Raw genomic sequence first — 18,432 nt, forward strand, 5'->3', positions numbered from 1 at the left:
TATCTGGCTTTCCTTTATTGTCAAGGAACAGAAATATGCAGGATTTATTTGATCTTTATGAAGACATCTATTTTATGATAAGATAGAGTGTACCTCAGAATCACTATTTCGTGTCTAGAAAGCAGATAAATAGCTCAGATAGATGTTCACATTTCAACAAATGAATCGCATTCCTAGAGCTAGACCTCCATCTCTTTAAACCTGTGGCATTGCCAGGGCAATGCCACAGTTTTAATGATGTTGGGAGTGCAAATGAGGAATAAAACTGCATGTAAGTTTGTAGAAGGTTATGGAATATAGAAACAGCCAAAGACAAAGACATCACCCTTCTGAGTGGGAATTAGAAAGCCCTGTTTCTGCAATGATCTCATGTTGCCCAGTCACAGGTGTCTAGATTCTTTTCATTTTTACCCATGTTCTGTTTTGGTTTGTTTTCCCCAGTGATTAATTTCCTAAGAAAATTTCACACCGTTTACTCTTTTCAAGACAATACTTAGATGTTAGGTAGAGCAAAAAGCAGCAGGAAATTACTCCTTGTTTAGGCAACTTCCTCTCAAGAAACTATCCCCAAAGTATCCTCAACTGATTTCCAGCCGAGTATGACACAACTCATCATTTTTTCGTAATTAAATGATAAGTAGCTGGTTTTTCATGTGTCCCTCAAGTGGGTGCTGCAGCTTTTATTACTGTTTCAGGAACATCTAAAGCCACTCTGAAATATTACATAATTCTTTATTTGCTATATATGTTACATGGAGAAGAAATGCCTAGTTATCCTGGCTTAAAAAAAAACAACACAACAACCCAAACCAGAAGCTTCTTGTTGCTGTGGATTGAACATCATCCCGAACCAAGTTTATGGACTCACTGCTTAGCAATCATGAAGAATCCATCTCATCCAATTATTCAAAATCAGCGAACTTCAGTGCAAAACTTAAAAAAGAAGGCTCAGTGAGTTTTAGAAAGAATTTTTTCTTGTTTATAGCTTTGTGTGTCAGGGTTGACAGCAAATGTTATAATTAAACCTGGCTTCCAGACCTGTGAACAGAGAAATGTATGGAAATTTCAATGCACCTTTACAACAATGTGAATGACAAAACTGCAATAGAAAAAGATACTGCATCTGGGTTCTTCAGATGCCTGCATTTGTGGGGGATTTTACATTGTAGAGAGAATGTGCTTGATTTTCATGAAGACTCCCATCTTCCTTAACCCCACTCTGTCCCAGAAGAATCGTGTGATTCTTACAGAGCCTTTGTATAAGGTCTCAACCTTTGTTGTAATTCAGACCACTGCTTGTGAACAAAGCCTGTAAGATCCAGGTACTTTTACATCTACATAAAAGACATATAGAAAATTAGTCAAATTTTAACATTTTATATCCTGTACTTTTATATACCATTCTCTTCAGTTTCATGCTTTTGTAAAGAATCTATATGAAAACTTCCTACAGGAATACTCGGCCACAGCATGGCTGAACTGTAAATCAAGGCAACCAGATATTAATACTCGAAGATAACTAGTGCAGAGAATTGTAAGTGTGCTAGGGATGCACAGACAAAGCTTCCTGCATCTGATTTATTTGGGTAAAGAGGTATTTTCTTCCTTCAGGATTTTTTAAGGCAGCTCAATAACATTTCAAGGATGTCTAAGTGCAGTGAAGAAAAACCACACTAAAAATCAGAGCATGCAGGGGCATTCCTGCATTGTCTTGTAACATCCAGTCTAAGTGCTGTGGTAATCTCTACCAGTTTGAATTAACTCTACAAACTATGGCATTTTACATAAAGGCATATCACACTATTTAGGCCTAGCTTCATCAATACAGCTGAGCTATGGTCTACTTGATGCATTGCAGTGACCACTAAAACTCTCTTTGGTGCCTGATATAGGCTTGAAAAACCATGATAAAAGGCTGCAGTGCCCCCGTTACAGTCATTCATGGTTGACATCAGCCATCTTTCTTACTGAAGGGCTGGAAAGGAACAGCATGACATCCATATATTGTTTTTATGCTACTAGAAATAGTTGTGGGGTGATACAAATAGATTTCCAGGTCCTTTATGGGGCAAGAAAGGCATGAAAGTGCAGCAGCAGACTGGAAATCCAGCCCCACTATTCCACTCAGTTCTTTGTTTGACAGTGCAGATTGTCAACAGCTACTTTTAATCTTCAAAAATGGGTGCTTTAAATTAATAATGATGTTGACAAGATCCAATCTAAATGAGTTATTCCACTTCATTACATCTATTCTGAAGTCATTATTGGAGATGAGGATGAGCATCAAGCATTCTGGATATCAAAACTTCATAATGGATTCAATGAACTCTTCAGTGTCAGTCTTGAGAGAGAAAAAGCAGTCCATCCCTAATGAAAAATTTATTTATTTAATGATGAGACTACTATTAATATACATAAAATGCACACATTCCAAGTGTAAAGGAATGGCATACACATTCTGTCTTTTTCATGAGTAGTTATCAGATAGCTTTATAATTCTAGGGAAATTCAGTGTAAGTAAAAAGCAATGTCTAATCCTGCATGCTGTACAGAAAAGGCTGTTTATTCTTATGAATACTGACTAAAGAGACATAAATCATTAATTATTGAAAAGAGATATAAACATGTCAGCGATAAGCAGTGGACTAGCCTCCCTTTAAATAGTCCCACTCAAACTCATCAAGATGAAATACCCACAAATACTGAGTGTTCTGCCATGACCTCCCAAGTCTGACACTGTAAATGCAAAAAAGATCCAAAAGTATAAACTTCCATATTCTCCATTGCTAAGTACAGTAAGTCTTACTAACTGTAATTTACACAGTTGAAAGCCACATACATGTGTGTCCATGTGCTTATTAATACTATTTGTACACCAAAATATAAATGGAGTATAATTTATATATATATATAAATATATATGTATAAAATATATGTGTGTATATACACATATTTGGGTTTTTACTCAGCTACATTTTCCTGCCATTTTTAAAGTTACTGCCTAGATATTTACTAGCAGGATTGTTTCACACTGAACAAAGATAGCTCTTTATTGGTTTTGCTTCTTAGGTCTCTAGCACTGCAAACAGCTTATTAGAGAAGGTGTCTAGCAGTGCCAGCAATGTGGTAAGCGCTTCCTCTACATAAAGAGAAGGCAGTCCCTGGGTGTAATACACAGTGAAGCTGGGAGGTTAAATTGATGTTTCTGAAATACCTGGCGTTCTTTGAATGGGAGATGCTGTAGAAATGAAGGCTAAGGCAAAGTACATTGTGAAGCAAAAATGTCAACAATCAATGCTAGTCAATAACGGACATAATTTTTCTATTAGCAACACATAGAAATTAAATTCTGATCTGGACCAGTTACTGTTTTAGCCTGAAGTCTTCCATCTAAGCACTTCATATATATACACCCTCGGATATAAGTAAGTAGCCCAGTAGACATGGTCAGATAGTCAGTCGCTGTCTGTATCTTGGTGTTGATCCATGCTTGCTTCTAGAGATTGTTCCTCTCTTTCAAGCATAAGAATGTGCAACTATCTTTAGCCCTCTCCTCTTACTACACTTCATTTTAGGCAGCCTCACTCTGGGAGTACCTGATTATCAAGCCTCTTCCCTTACCACAGTTCCTCCTAGAGATCATTTTTGCCAATCTATCTACAGCATTTCTTCATGAAACTATGCATGCTACATGTGTAAGTGTGCATGCTTAAAAGCATCACATTTTCTGATTTTAGCCTTGGATTTCCCACTTTACCCCAAATATAGCACAATATTAGCTCCCACATATGTAATTTCTAATTGAGGCAGGGTCAGTAACTTGCTCCTGTAAGTCTTTTGATCTTAAAAAAACACTTTCCAGATTTGCAAGATACAGATAGTACCATCACTTTCAAAGAGAGGGCTGGCACTCAGCACTTCTAGAAAACAGGCTGCCTCATCAGATAGCTAAACAAAGACTAAAAAATCCCAATAATGTTGGGCTTGTTCTTCTCATAGGCCGAATTCAACATGGCATCAGGAAATGTTTTGCGATTTTTCTGAACACAAAATAATTAACCAGTAATTGTTTTCCTCTTAGACCAAGTATTCTACAGCAGCAGGATAAACACAGTTCCGCTTAGTTAAGGATGAGCTTAAACACCCCTTATCATATTTTTTATATGTCTGTATATTTTGAGAAGTCAACATTGTGCTTACCCAACTGCACTAAACTCATAGAATCATAGAATGGTTTGGGTTGGAAAGGACTTTAAGAACATCTAATTCCAACCCCACTGCCATGGACAAGTACACCTCACCCTAAACCATGTCACCCAAGCCTCAGTCCAACCTGGCCTTGAAAGGGTGGAGCATTCACAGATTCTTTGGGCAACGTGTTCCAGTGCCCCATCACCATCACAGTTAAGAACTTCTTCCTCATATCCAGTCTAAATTTCCCCTCTTTAAGTTTTAACCCATTATCCCTTTCCCATCACTACAGCCCCTAATGAAAAGTCCTTCCCCAGCATCCCTATAGGCCCCCATCAGATACTGGAAGGCTGCTATGAGGTCTCCACGCAGCCTTCTCTTCTCCAGGCTGAACAGCCCCAACTTTCTCAGCCTGTCTTCATAGAGGAGGTGCTCCAGTCCCCTGATCATCCTCGTGGCCCTCCTCTGGACTTGTTTCAATAGCTCCATGTCCTTTTTATGTTGAGAACACCAGAACTGTAGGATCACCTCCTTCGACCTGCTGGTCATGCTCCTTTTGATGTGTCCTCTCTGGAGCTACTTACCTTGGCAAATACTCAAGGAAAAATTAACTTTGATGCATGTCCTTTAAGTAATATTTTACTAAGGTCAGGTCCTGCACCTCCTGTGGAAATTAGACTTTCTTGTGGTAACATAACAGCGTAGCCTATGAAGAAACATTACTACCACAGTTTTAAGAATAAAATAAACTCATCTGTCTACCCAGTGCCAAATCCATAGCTCTCTTTTATGTAGTACTGATTTTCAAGAACTTAAGGACTGCTTTTATGGATTTCTTTTCAAGTATAAGCAGCTTTGATGAAGTGAGAAAATCATCCCACAGCCAAAGATACAAGAAAATAAATGGGTAATGTCTCATAGGCAAGCAATCATGTCCCTGTTACGAGCAGTGGATAGAACTGCTAAATGAAGAGCTGCAGCAAGCATCAGGGTTGCACTGGGCAATGCTTATATGCCAAATTACTTTCCTGCATGATAAGTGCACAAACATAGGAGTGGCCCATTTTCCTGCTTTACTGGAATATATGTTTTTTATAAGTAATTGGTCATTATCAGACTGCAGAGTGAGCTAAGGAATAGGCAGGGGAACTTACTTACATTTGTCCCTGTTCATTACAGTTCCATGTCAGGACTGGATATTGGGAACAGACCAACTACAGACCTTGCCCCTGTGAGAGCCGGTGGAAAATCTCTCTTTTGGCTTGAAGGCAGCTTGAACCAACCTTCCTGTGCAAAAGGATGTATCTTTCGCTACAGAAACAGTACCAACATCTACAGCTGGGCAGAAAAAAAATGCTAGAAATAAAATCCTACATCTGACAGATGCTCCTGACAAAGAAAAATATTTGTCCTTTTCTGTTTCCTCTTTGATCAAATGATTTAGCTGATTTGGAGAAGTAGACAAATTATTCCCTTTTACTGAGAGAAATCCACAGCTGTTATCCATGTCTATCATGAGGGATACACGGACCTCTCTATCAAGACAGAAAGAGCCTCTTTACACTATACTCCATTTTCTCAAAATTCTTTAAAGAGGACATGAAAATCAGAATTTAAGCAGCCTTGTATGATCGGTGTCAATCTACACCATATATAGAAATGAAAATCACACCCCAGTCCTGTTGGTGGTATCCAATTTAAAGTTGTGGGTCTGATCAGGTCTTTCCACATAGCCTTACACTGGAAGTTCAAATATGTTATTTGCCAGCTACGACCCCTAATCCTTTTTCAGAGTAAAAGCTTTCCAACAAGTAATCCTAGAGGATTTGCTTCTAGATATATGCTCTTGACTGTATTAATGTGTTGGTAGTGATCGCAGTTTACCAACCAATCCAAAATCAGGACTCAGTCCTTTACATGGTTGTGACACAGTCAACATTGTGCAAGACCGATTAAAGGTATAACGCATGAAGTCAAGGAGTTGATTATGTCCCACAACTAAAATGGCCCTTAGGTTGCCACTGGAGGCCAATACAAACATGTCCTCCTATGGGTTGACAGACTCAGTTAAAGAGCAAGCTTCAAGCTTGGAAGAGAAGGAAGTGTGTCCACACCAAGACATACCAGTTATGCTACCTCTTCAAAAGCATAGCCAAAGAATTTGGTTTCAAATGAGCTTTATGCTCAGAGGCCTTACCAAAATTATAATGTGCACTGAAAATACCAGAAATATTAAAAGATTAGGGAGTAAGTGTTGCTAATACAAGAAAAAAAAATCACTGTGACATTCATATCTGCATATATAAGTTTTAGCATGCCTTCACATATCTAATTGCCTAATCCTGCTTCTTCTCAAGTGAGCAGAGGTCATATTTGGCCGTAAGCTATTATAATTTGTAATCTCTCTCCTACTGAATACATATCTTTTTTTTCGCTTAAAACCTATTCTACTCTCTGGGTTGAAAATTCTACTTTTATTTGACATATACCTGACATCTACTGAACCTCTGCTGAACAAACCTGTCACTGAAATTATAACTTCAGGAATTTCTTATCAGACTTTGACAATACTTTGCTGTCACTTTACTGTGCAGCTGTGTATTTCTGAGCCTGGAGCAGCAGCAGACGTGGCACACAGTATGTGGTTGGAAGGTCAGTCCTGAACTTTGGATGGTACCACACCTGAACTGACCGTGAGGAAAATGCATTATGCTAAAGCCCAGCAATATCTTCCTTGTATTTCAGGTTCTTTGTGCAATACACCAAGTTCTTATTTGGTTAAAACCTGCTTCAAATATGTCAAAAAGCTCAAATAAACTGTTCACATCACCTGGCAGAGATCTTGAACAGCAGGAGGTGAGCTCCTGGCCTTGACTGGAGGCCTTAACAGCTTTTGCCTAACACCTAACACTCTCTGAAAATCATCTCCTGCAGATACTAGACAACATGGAAAATAAAAACATGCTGTAAAAGCACGTTTTACTGAAAAGTGTTCAGCATGTTAAAGTTACTAACAGCAGCCCCCCTTTTGCAGAAATGGACAATTTGACACCTAGATTTGCTGCTGAAAGCCAGACATGTAGATGAGAGATCAGGCTTGGACTTCAGAATGATAGCTATGTTTTACTGATTTAGCACAGAACAGGAATGAAAATGCCTTCTCTTGACAGCCTTTTCTTTCTGGAAAAGAGAAAGAAAACAGGAAAGAAGCTTTCCCCTTTGCAAATCATTGCTACCTGCTTCTCAGCCATAGTTTGTGCTATTTGTGCTTCTTCTCCACAGTGTAAGATACAGCAGCATAATGCTTGCACTGTCAGAGCAGACAGAACCCAGACAAGTGACAGACAATGAAACATCCCTGGTTCTGTATATGATAGCTATAGCTAGGACACAACCACTATTGTATTAAAATATGATTATTACAATTGCACACTTATTGCAATTATTAATACAACAGCAATTCACCATTGACAGAAAAATGCTTTGTCAGTACAAACAACAAAATAATGCACCTTAACAAAAAAAATATTGGTTTTGATTGAACAGAAAGACTTAATGACCACAAAAGCCAAGGCAGGCTACTCTGTTGTCTGCTCCATGGACCAGTTTTCTACCGCGCATGTAGAAGTTAAATATGGACTTTATTTCAGGCAGCACCCTTCCCTCCTTGATGAAATGATGCAGCTGTGATCAATGCCTTGGGAGTTACTTTGTGTTCAAAGACAGGACCATAAACTAGTCAACGAGTAATAAATTTTAGAAGTCAGGTAGTAAATTATCTGTTTCTGTATACTCCAATATATATGTTTCATGGCAATGTTTGTGAAGACTATCATGACTTCACCTAAGTTGTTTGACAGATATTCCCCTTCCTGCTATCAGCAGCTTCAATGGAATATTAAATATTTGTATTAAAGCTGACCTGCAGACTTTATTAAATTAACTCTTACATCTGTCTATTACCAACATAAACCTGCTATTTCTACATGTAATATATTAGAATACCCACTTCCTATAGAAGCAGCAAGTTAGGTAGCTTTTGGTACACAGACATGTTTAACTAAATCTGTAGAAAAAAATCAGTGCTCAGTACAAAAGAAAAAGTTAAAAACAAGTGACAAGTTTAAGTCTAGCCTCGTGGAATTGCGATATACCCCATAACCCCAGACTTTTGCATTGGAGGTTCTATCAAGATTATAAAATTAATGACCAAGCCCAATATGAAGTAGTGAGGAGTTTCACAGGTACTGACTTTCATAATTACAGGACTTCTGCCCCATTCCTGATGCATGTCATCATCTCTCCCATTTCCCATCTTACTAACTTTGGTGTTATTGCAGACCCAGGGCAAGAGCTACTCCAGCAGCAAATGTTACCTTTGTGATGTGGATAACAGGGTCCACTAATTCATCAGTCATCTGAGGTCCCTAAGATTATATGGGGTTTAAGGTTGTCCTTAGAAGAACCACCATGCTGGATAAAGGGAAGGAACATGGGCGGCTGCTCTGTACAGAACAGCATGACATGTGCCTATTACCACCTTTCTGCTATCATCAACTGCATTATGCCGGTTGCTCCATATTCTGCATAACATGACCTCAGTTTGACATGGTTTAGCTATCAGTAAAAAAGCCTGTTAGCTATTCTCCCTTATCTAATTATCTTTTTATTTTTGAAGTTCTTCAGACACACAGAAAAGGCATTTCCTATGGGATGTAAAGTATATACTCACACCTTCTAGTCTGTCCTCTTACCACTGCATATTGCTATTCTCTTAGATTCAGTAATTAAGGCAGTTTCCCCATATGCAATAAACTCTCTACCTGGGATGTATAAGCACATTCAGGCTACATCCTTCTTGGGCCATAATTCTGACTGGAAAATTGACAACCTGCTTTAACTTCTCATGGGTGCTTTTTATCTCAGTAACCAAAGGGACTACTGGAAGAGCTGCCACTAAGAAGGGTAAGTACAGAGGCTGAATGAATTTCTGCTGACAGAAGCTGCAGAAGACCAAGTGATGAAGTTATGGTTAACAGCAGAATAGAAACTCCTGGGTATTGCATGATTTGGGTATCTACTGATGTTTTGCAACTTCTGCTGCAGGTGATGTAGAGGGGGAATACACCCACTTGGCTCCATCAACCTGATACAAAGTCAGGAGGACGCTCCTCCTTTGAAAAGTCCTTTTCTCCCCCTTCCCAGAGATAAACAGATCTATGCAGGACTGCTACTATCACTATGGTTACATCCAGACTCTCCAGGAGCTTTGTTTGTACCACTGGTCTTGAGAGCAAGAAGGAGAAGCAAATCAACATTGCTGCGCCTGACCTTGGGCTTGGTCTTGAACAGGATGGGGTCTGAACCTCTGCCAGGGCAGTGAAGGCAGGAGGAAAGGACATTGAAGCTGGCTCTGGCTGAAGAACTGCAAGAACTGAGAATTAAAACTGGGAAAGAACAACAACAAAAGTGCATAAATATGGTGAGAAAACCATAACTTGGAGTCCTATGTGCTTTACATCAGCCGAGACACAAACATCTCTAGTGCAGAATCCAGGTGTGGGGTGATGAATCAGCCTTTTGACATGCCTCCTCCCCTCCATGTAGGTGCCTGAACGTGAGGTTAAAACAGACAGACTCTTTTTTCTCATTTCAAATTCAGTTAAAAATTATCTTTGAGCATTTGTCTCAAGATGGCTGTTCAGCTTGTCGTTAGTGTACCTTCTCTCTTTAGGGCCTTCATTATGAATTGAAAGCACAAACACTCAAGAAAACCTCACAATTCCAGGTTATTCTTAACAGCAAGAGCCCTTTTCAGCTGCTTACACAGACTCGTCTGGACCTCCCGGTACATCCCATCAGCCAAGCTGTGAACCTGGGTTTCACACAGCCAGCACACCACACGATCTTGTCAAATGGAAACCCAAAGGTCTTACCTATTTAGGCCTGGGAAGCTCCCTCCGTGGTCTCTCCTTATTCAAGATGGTTCCTATTTCTCGTGTGGCTTAAATTGTAAACCTGAATTCCTGTTCTGTGCGGTCAGCTTATTTTTTTGGGTGGTGGTGGTTGTTTTTAAACCCTAAAGCAACACAGCTTTTGTGTATAGCATCCTTTCACTCTGACTTTTAAGAGTACTGATGTCTTCTGATCTCAGCCTCTTAAAACACCTTGCAGCAGAGAGATCATCATGCACCAGATATTCAGACGACATGTTTGTTGAGAATGAGATTTTCTTGAAATATCTCTTAAACCCCTCAGGCTTAAGTGATCCTGGCTTTCCTCAACAAAATCTTTGCATGTGCAGTCAATGGAAGTACATTCACCGACCTTAAGAAGAAATAACAAAGTACCATGTGCAAAATGGTGGATGAGCCAACCAGGAGAGGTGCGCTGCTGGATCTCATCCTCACTAACAAGGAAGGTCTGGTTGAAGGAGTGAAGGTTGAGGGCTGCCTTGGTTGCAGCGACCACGAGATGGTAGAATTCAGGATCTTGTCTGGTAGGGTCAGTAGAATAGCAAGTAGAATCGCAACCCTGGACTTTAGCAGGGCAAACTTTGGCCTCTTCAAGCGATTGCTAGGGGAAATCCAGTGGGCTAGGCTGCTTGAAGGGAAAGGGGCCCAAGATAGTTGGTTGACGTTCAAGGACTGCTTTTTCCGAGCTCAAGATCGGAGCATCCCGACACGTAGGAAGTCGAGGAAGAGGGTCAGGAGACCTGCGTGGTTAAATAGGGAATTGCTCGGTATGCTCAAGTGGAAGAGGAGAGTTTACAGGTCATGGAAAGAAGGGCTGGCCACTTGGGAAGAATATAAGGATGCTGCTAGAGGATGTAGGAAAGCTGCTAGGATGGCTAAGGCCTCCTTGGAATTAAAGCTGGCGAGAGGGGTCAAGGACAGCAGAAAGAGCTTTTTCAAATACATGGCAGGTAAAACTAACACCAGAGGCAATGTAGGCCCGCTGATGAACGGGACGGGTGCCCTGGTGACAGAAGATACAGAGATGGCAGAGTTACTGAATGACTTCTTTGTCTCTGTCTACTCTGCCGGAGACAGTCCTGAAGAGCCCTGTACCGCTGAGACCCCGGATGAAGATAGGTCAACGGAGCGGTCTGCCTTAGTTGATGAGGAATGGGTTAAAGATCAGTTGAGCAATCTGGATATCCATAAATCCATGGGTCCAGATGGGATGCACCCGCGGGTGCTGAGGGAACTGGCTGAGGTCATAGCTAGACCGCTCTCCATCATCTTTACCAAGTCTTGGGAAACGGGAGAGGTGCCTGAGGACTGGAGGAAAGCAAATGTCACTCCTGTCTTCAAAAAGGGCAAGAAGGAGGACCCGGGTAACTATAGACCGGTTAGCCTCACCTCCGTTCCTGGGAAAGTGATGGAACACCTTATCCTTGGTGCCATCTTAAGGCATATCAAGGATAAGAGGGTTATGAGGGGCAGTCAACATGGCTTCACCAAGGGGAAGTCGTGCTTGACCAATCTCGTAGCCTTTTATGAGGAAATAACGCGGTGGATGGATGATGGTAGAGCGGTGGATGTGGTCTACCTCGACTTCAGCAAAGCGTTTGACACGGTCTCCCACAGCATCCTTGCGGCTAAATTGAGGAAGTGTGGTCTGGATGATCGGGTAGTGAGGTGGACTGTGAACTGGCTGAAGGAGAGAAGCCAGAGAGTTGTAGTCTATGGGGCGGAGTCTAGTTGGAGGCCTGTATCTAGTGGAGTGCCTCAAGGGTCGGTACTGGGACCAGTATTATTTAATATATTCATCAACGATTTAGATGAGGGAATTGAGTGTACTATCAGCAAGTTTGCTGATGACACTAAGCTGGGAGGGGTGGCCGACACGCCGGAAGGCTGTGCTGCCATCCAGAGGGACCTGGACAGGCTGGAGAGCTGGGCGGGGAATAACTTGATGAAATATAACAAGGGAAAGTGTAGAGTCCTGCATCTGGGCAGGAACAACCCCAGGTTCCAGTATAGGCTGGGGAACGACCTGTTAGAGAGCAGTGTAGGGGAGAGGGACCTGGGGGTCCTGGTGGACGACAGGGTGACCATGAGCCGACACTGTGCCCTTGTGGCCAAGAAGGCCAATGGCATCCTGGGTTGTATTAGAAGGGGGGTGGTTAGTAGGTCGAGAGAGGTCCTCCTTCCCCTCTACTCTGCCCTGGTGAGACCTCATCTGGAATATTGTGTCCAGTTCTGGGCCCCTCAGTTTAAAAAGGACAGGGACCTGCTGGAGAGAGTCCAGCGCAGGGCAACTAAGATGATTAAGGGAGTGGAGCATCTCCCTTATGAGGAAAGACTGAGGGAGCTGGGTCTCTATAGTTTGGAGAAGAGGAGATTGAGGGGTGACCTTATTAGTGTATATAAATATATAAAGGGGGAGTGTCACGAGGATGGAGCCAGGCTCTTCTCAGTGGCAAACAATGAAAGGACAAGGGGTAATGGGTACAAATTGGAGCACAAGAGGTTCCACTTAAACCTGAGAAGAAACTTCTTCTCAGTGAGGGTGACGGAACACTGGAACAGGCTGCCCAGGGAGGTTGTGGAATCTCCTTCTTTGGAGACATTCAAGACCCGCCTGGACATGTTCCTATGTAACCTTATCTAGGTGTTCCTGCTCCGGCAGGGGGATTGGACTAGATGATCTTTTGAGGTCCCTTCCAATCTCTAACCTACTGTGATACTGTGATACTGTGATACCATGTGGAGCAGTACTGACCAAACATGATACAGATATAAATAAGACTAATTATTCTAGTGGGTTTTATTCATAACACTGGTTATTTGTTGCAGAATATGTAAATAATGGCAAATAACTTAACATCTTAAAAGTGCTTCTGTAATTGTTATCTTGCATTTTGTTCCCTTGTGTACTCTAGATCACAACTTGGCCATCTGCTGGTTTATAACCAACATACTGGAGGATCTCTTTATTCTTTGCATTTAAATTCAGTTTGCAATACGTAAAATTAAAGTCAACAGTACAATTAGTCTGACTTATGCTTTGCTTAAATATTTTGACAATATGCAGATATAAAATGTGCCGAGTATTCACAATCATAGCTTGTGGTGATACAAATGAGAGTTTCAGAAGCTGCTGATAACAATATGGACTACGGCAGCAAGTATCCAGACCTTCACACTGAAGATGTACAGTTGACATTAATAAAAAGCTGCATCACTTATTAAATACTCTGCCTAGTGTAAAGCTGAAAATTATCTTGCTTGTGGTGAGTAAAGCTACTCTAAATTTCTGGTGGGTGGAATCAGCAAACTGAAACCGTGTTTTTTTTCCTTCTAGAATATACTAGTTAAAATGAAACAACCTGGGTGTTTTAATGTCAAGCCATTCTGAACCCCTGTCAGTATTACCAAGACAAGGTCACTCTTAAAGCCAGTAATAGAACATGAGGTATCCGTAGATCCCAGCTTTTTCTTTCTTCTGAAATCAATTGGCACTACGACCACAATAACAGAACAGGAAGTACAGAGGAAAAACTGCTTGTGTGCATCTGCAAAAGGATGCTTCGATCTCCCCTAAATCCCACCATTAATGATGAGTTTCTAGGAATGGAAGTTTACATTTCTGCGGTAAATGAAACACAATTTCTAAATATCACTAAAATTTGCCTGTACTTGAACAGTAGGCTATAGTAATGCTGAGGAACACAGTGTTCCATTATCTTTCTGCGCAACTCAGGTGTTTATTCTTTTGCTCAATAGAGCTGAGGGGCACAGGCATGTTCTTGCTATCCAAATATGAGTGTCTCACTCCATGGGAACATTCAAAGTTTGCAGACCTCTTAAGACTTATTGCTAACAGTTGTCAACACATGCTTTACATCTTTTATGAAATGAAATTCCTCTCCCTATTCAAACACTGTATTTGAGGAAACACTTGATTCTTGAAATCAAGAAGTCTCTATTTGCTCTGCAAAAAATTAAATTAACCAATACTGAAAGCCTAAAAATGCAAACGGTTATCTTCAAGGGACCCAGGCACCATTTGAACAGTTAATTTGGAAGACATTTTCCATAGAAACAGTAACTTGAACTTTTGAGCATTGTTTTAACAGGATTCCCTACCTAGGCCTTTAAAATCTCTTGGCTATTAGGAAAAGAAAAATAAAAAAAGAAGTAGTAAAAAAGCTGCTGTTTCATACTGTCACAGACCACAATCCCTTGTCAGTATTCTGCTCCTGGCAGAATAAACGAAACCGATGCTCTATGTCCTTGTACACAAAACAACCCAGTTATCACTTCGCACGCACTGCACATACTGTTTTCTTCAGCTAATTAATAACAGGCATTCACATCGTCTTCTGAATCTGTTCAAATGGCAGCTCCAAGTAATCCCTATGAGCACCGTTTCATTTAGACCCCACCCACTCATATCACTTTACCCCAGAACTAAGTTCAGCCAATTTATGGTAATAGATGTACACCGCATTTCTCAGTACTCCACAGATCACTCCACTAGGCTTCACTTACACGATAAAATTGTGGCAGTATATCGTTCCTAGCGTAGTGCTATGTCGTAACCAACACCTTTAGGATAGCTTGAATAACAGAAAGCAAGCCCTTCTGGGAACATACTTCGGGCATCTTTGACAACAATAACAACATCATAGAAAGATTCTGGAGAAATCTAGTGCACATGAAGCTGTAGGATACCTCTGTGTATTATCTTAAGCGTTAACCACAGGACCACGCTGCAGACAGCGGACGTATCAGTAGCTTCGGCTCCCACCCTCCCCAGCCTCCGGGCCCTGCGGATCCTCACCGGCAGCAGCACCCGGTGGGAGCACCCCCGGGAAGCGGCAGGCGAGGTGTGGAAAGGGGTGGCGGTCCGGGCCGCGCCTCGCCGCACACCTACCGAACGGGCGGGCGGGCGGGCGGGAGGTGTCCCCTTTAAGAGGCGCGGCGGTGGAGGGGGGCTTTGCCCCGCGGTACCGGGCGGCCCGGCCGCACTGCACCGGGTCACCTGACTGCGCCGGGCTACCGATCTACGGCGGCAACGGCAGCGCCGGTCCGCTCCGCTCCTCTTCGCTCCGTCCCGCCCTCTGCACCGGGGTAGGGGCGGCGCTGCTGCGGCAGTAGCGCGGGGATTAGGCTGCGGGAGGATTAAGCCGCCGGCTGGAAATAGCAGCAGCATCAGCAGCGGCGGCTCCCGGGCGTGGACGCCCAGCGCATCCCCGGCGGCGGCGGCCGGAAGGGACAGCTCGCCCCGCACCTGGGGCTATCGGGGCCGTGCGGAGGGAAGGGAGGGCTGCACCGTGGGGCGCCTCGGCAGCGGGCAGCGCGGCGGGAGGCGGCGGTGCCCTCCCCGGAGCAGCGGCAGGAGGACGGGAGGGAAGGACGCACTGACAGGTCGGCCGCTGTCAATCGCTTCATCCCCTTCTCCCCTTGCAGACCTGTGCCGCCCTGGGCTGCTGCATGGCGCTGGGTGCCGCCACATCAGCGACGCCCCGCTTCCCACCGGGGCCGGGGGGTGGCGGTGGGGGGAGGCACCGGGAGGGCATAACATGGCGCAACGGTGCCATAATCTCCCATCGGGGAAGCGGCGGGGCGGCCTCTGCGGCGGGGCCGGGGCGCGGCGGTGGCTCTTCCGCGGGCCGCCTCGGGGGGCGGGCGCTGCCGGAGCAGGTGTGTGTGTATGGAGGGGTTCTTTCCCCCCCACTCCCGCGGCGTCGTACGCTATTTATCTGCAGCCTCCTTCTGCTGCCATCCTTATTTCCCCTTCATCCTTTTCCTGCAGCATCTAAAATACCCTGTGTTTTTTTTTTGCCCCAGGCGGCTCCTAGTGAGGCAAAGGCTTACACAACGGGGCGGGGGGCTGCTCCTCGGGAGGGGGCGGGCTGCCTGAAGGACCATTGTGCGTGTGTGTCCGTGCGTGTGTATGTCTCTGCGCGCCCCCGCCTCCCGTCGGCGATAAACCCGGAATCTCCCCTTCCCCTCCCGTGTTTTCCGCCTCTGCAGAGCAGGCAGCAGCAGCAGGCACGCCAGTCGAAGATGTCGGGTCAGACGCTGACAGATCGCATCGCAGCTGCTCAGTACAGCGTTACGGGATCTGCCGTAGCCAGAGCCGTCTGCAAGGCCACCACGCATGAAGTGATGGGGCCCAAGAAGAAGCACCTGGACTGTGAGCACCCCTTTTCTGTTTCCCCAGCAAAGGCCCGGGGTGAAGGAGGCCGGCTGCTGGGCCCCTTAGAGTGCCTTTGGGCTGCCTGTCACGCTTCCAGACCATAAGGGTTATGAGAAATCTCCATGAGAGGATGAGTTATTATTGCATTTCTTCTCTTATTGCATAATGATGCTTTTTCGTCCATTTTTCTTTTTTTTTTTTTTCCTCATGACCTCTTGCCTTTTATCCAGGAAGGCAGTGTGAAGTGGAGCAGGGGCACAGGAAGATGGGAGAGAATTTGGCACAGGGCAAAATGGACATGCACTTGTCACGGCCTACTTCAGTCAGGATTAAGCTAGGCAGAGGCATAGGAGCTGGCCAAGCACTGTCAGGACTGTGGTGGTCTCCGCAGCAGATTTGTGAAGATGTTTAGGTGATGGTATGCTTAAATGGCAAGGCACTCGGATAACACTATGCTGTAGATTGAGTAACCTACGGAGAGTTTAAAGCCTGTTGTGCTGAGGTACCAAATATGTGACAAACTTCATAGGCTGCCAATAGTTTGCATCACGTTTCATTGAAGGTGGCTGGTAGCTTGTATCATAGATTTGTGATCTATTCTGGACTCCATAAAGCAATGTTGAAGTCAAAAAGTTAGTGCATGAAGCAATGTTGAAGTCAAAATGTTTCGTAGAAAACAATGAGCTAGTGATGTTTTGTCTTGTCAATTTCATTTCTTTTCAACCCACTCAACTGTCAGTCCCTGCTTGGAGACACCAAGGAGTAGAATGGTGAAGGAATTTAATTAACACCATGTTAGTTGGCCTTGTTTACCAACTGTGTCCAGCATTGAACTCAATAGATCAACAGCAAGTTTTACTGTCCCAGTTAAGTGTTCTTCCCATTCGATTTTTAGGGTTTTTTTGGACATGGTATGAAATATCTTCAAGTAAAGATAAGCAGGTTTTATACCAAGCTGTCCATTACTAAGTAATGCTGGTGCAGGTGCATGTGAATACAATTCTGATGATGTTGTATTTCTTAAAAGGAGGTACTGTTACTTCTGGAAAATAGTTCCAGATTTCAGTTCTAATGACTTCATAGCTAACCCTTGAAGTGGCAAACAGCATGTTGTTCCTCCAGTGTATCTGAATACTCATGTATGTATTTCTAAGAGATGCTGATGTGAGCAGCATTGGTTAAAGACTGACTCGAGTCTACACAGATGTTTAAATAGATCGGTGGTCTTGATATCACCATACATTCTCTCTTGTTTTCTTGTATATTTCAAAAAATCATTGTGTTTACTGATGTCTTCTGTGTTTGGTAGCTATCAACCCTTCTTAATCTGTAGTTTGTGTATGGATTGTCCTGCTGTATCTGATACTAGAACCTTTAGCTTAAAAAAAAAGCATAGCTCATGTATTTAAAAGCATGCCGTGTCTCTGAGTGTATTTATACACACACATGTGTGTATACATATAAATGAAAGTACTGTCTGGAATAGGCAGGATTAAATAGGCAGGTGCTATATTAAGGTCTGGAAAGGGATTGCGTTTGGATAGTGATGCTAATATTGCTGCTTCAGAAAATGTATGTGGGGGAGACTGAAGCTGGTAGCATTCCATGCAATTTCATGCCCACCTGCATGTAAGACACATAAGAGGAAGAGAAATTATCATTTCCTGGCAAGATATATCCCTGTTTATTTTTCTTTCTATTTTACAAGCTGCATGTAACAGTTGAGGGTTTAACTATCTGGTATTAAAGAGAACCTTGTCAGTGGGAAATACGTACATTCAAAATTGTGGACATCAGGTTGCAGACATCCACAAAAATGAACATCAGGTTCATGCTTGAAAAGAAAACAATATTCTCAGGCTCTTACACTGGATGCTCCCCATAACTATAAATTGAACGGCAGCTCCTTGAACTCTGATGTGTATCTTGTGGACAAGTGTTAACATGGGCTTTATACATTGTAATGTGTTAAAATGGGCTTTATATATTGTAATGAGGGAGTAAATTGCAAGTTTATCCAATGAAAGAGCAATGCCCCCATGCGTGCAGGAGGTACTGCTAGGTGGAGGTAGCACCGAGCTACAT

The 18,432-nt window shown here is 43.1% G+C and overlaps 1 protein-coding gene and 1 long non-coding RNA gene across 21 annotated transcripts in view; one reads left to right on the top strand and one right to left on the bottom strand.

Moving 5' to 3' along the window:
• Positions 1-713: 713 nt before the first annotated feature.
• On the bottom strand, positions 714-15,210 carry LOC133214906 (uncharacterized). Its single transcript, XR_009726262.1, has 2 exons — positions 15,079-15,210; positions 714-1,334 (listed from the first exon to the last, which is right to left on the bottom strand). It is a non-coding gene; the product is annotated as an uncharacterized LOC133214906 (long non-coding RNA).
• Positions 14,881-18,432, top strand: part of SNAP91 (synaptosome associated protein 91) — a 73,196-nt gene continuing 69,644 nt past the window's right edge. For 3 of the 20 annotated variants that reach the window (XM_061358332.1, XM_061358338.1, XM_061358342.1), the window contains exons 1-2: positions 15,197-15,572; positions 16,182-16,344. In XM_061358332.1, coding sequence (XP_061214316.1) covers positions 16,215-16,344 — 130 coding nt within the window. In that variant the 5' untranslated portion in view covers positions 15,197-15,572; positions 16,182-16,214. Of the gene's footprint in view, positions 15,032-15,142; positions 15,573-16,181; positions 16,345-18,432 lie in introns of those variants that run through there. The other 17 variants (XM_061358327.1, XM_061358334.1, XM_061358336.1 and 14 more) reach the window with 11 other exon arrangements.

Source organism: Neopsephotus bourkii, unplaced genomic scaffold, assembly GCF_033783945.1.
Source record: "Neopsephotus bourkii isolate Nb327-2 ecotype Australia unplaced genomic scaffold, CSIRO-AGI_Nbou_v1 NB_941, whole genome shotgun sequence".
Taxonomy (NCBI): Eukaryota; Metazoa; Chordata; class Aves; order Psittaciformes; family Psittacidae; genus Neopsephotus; species Neopsephotus bourkii.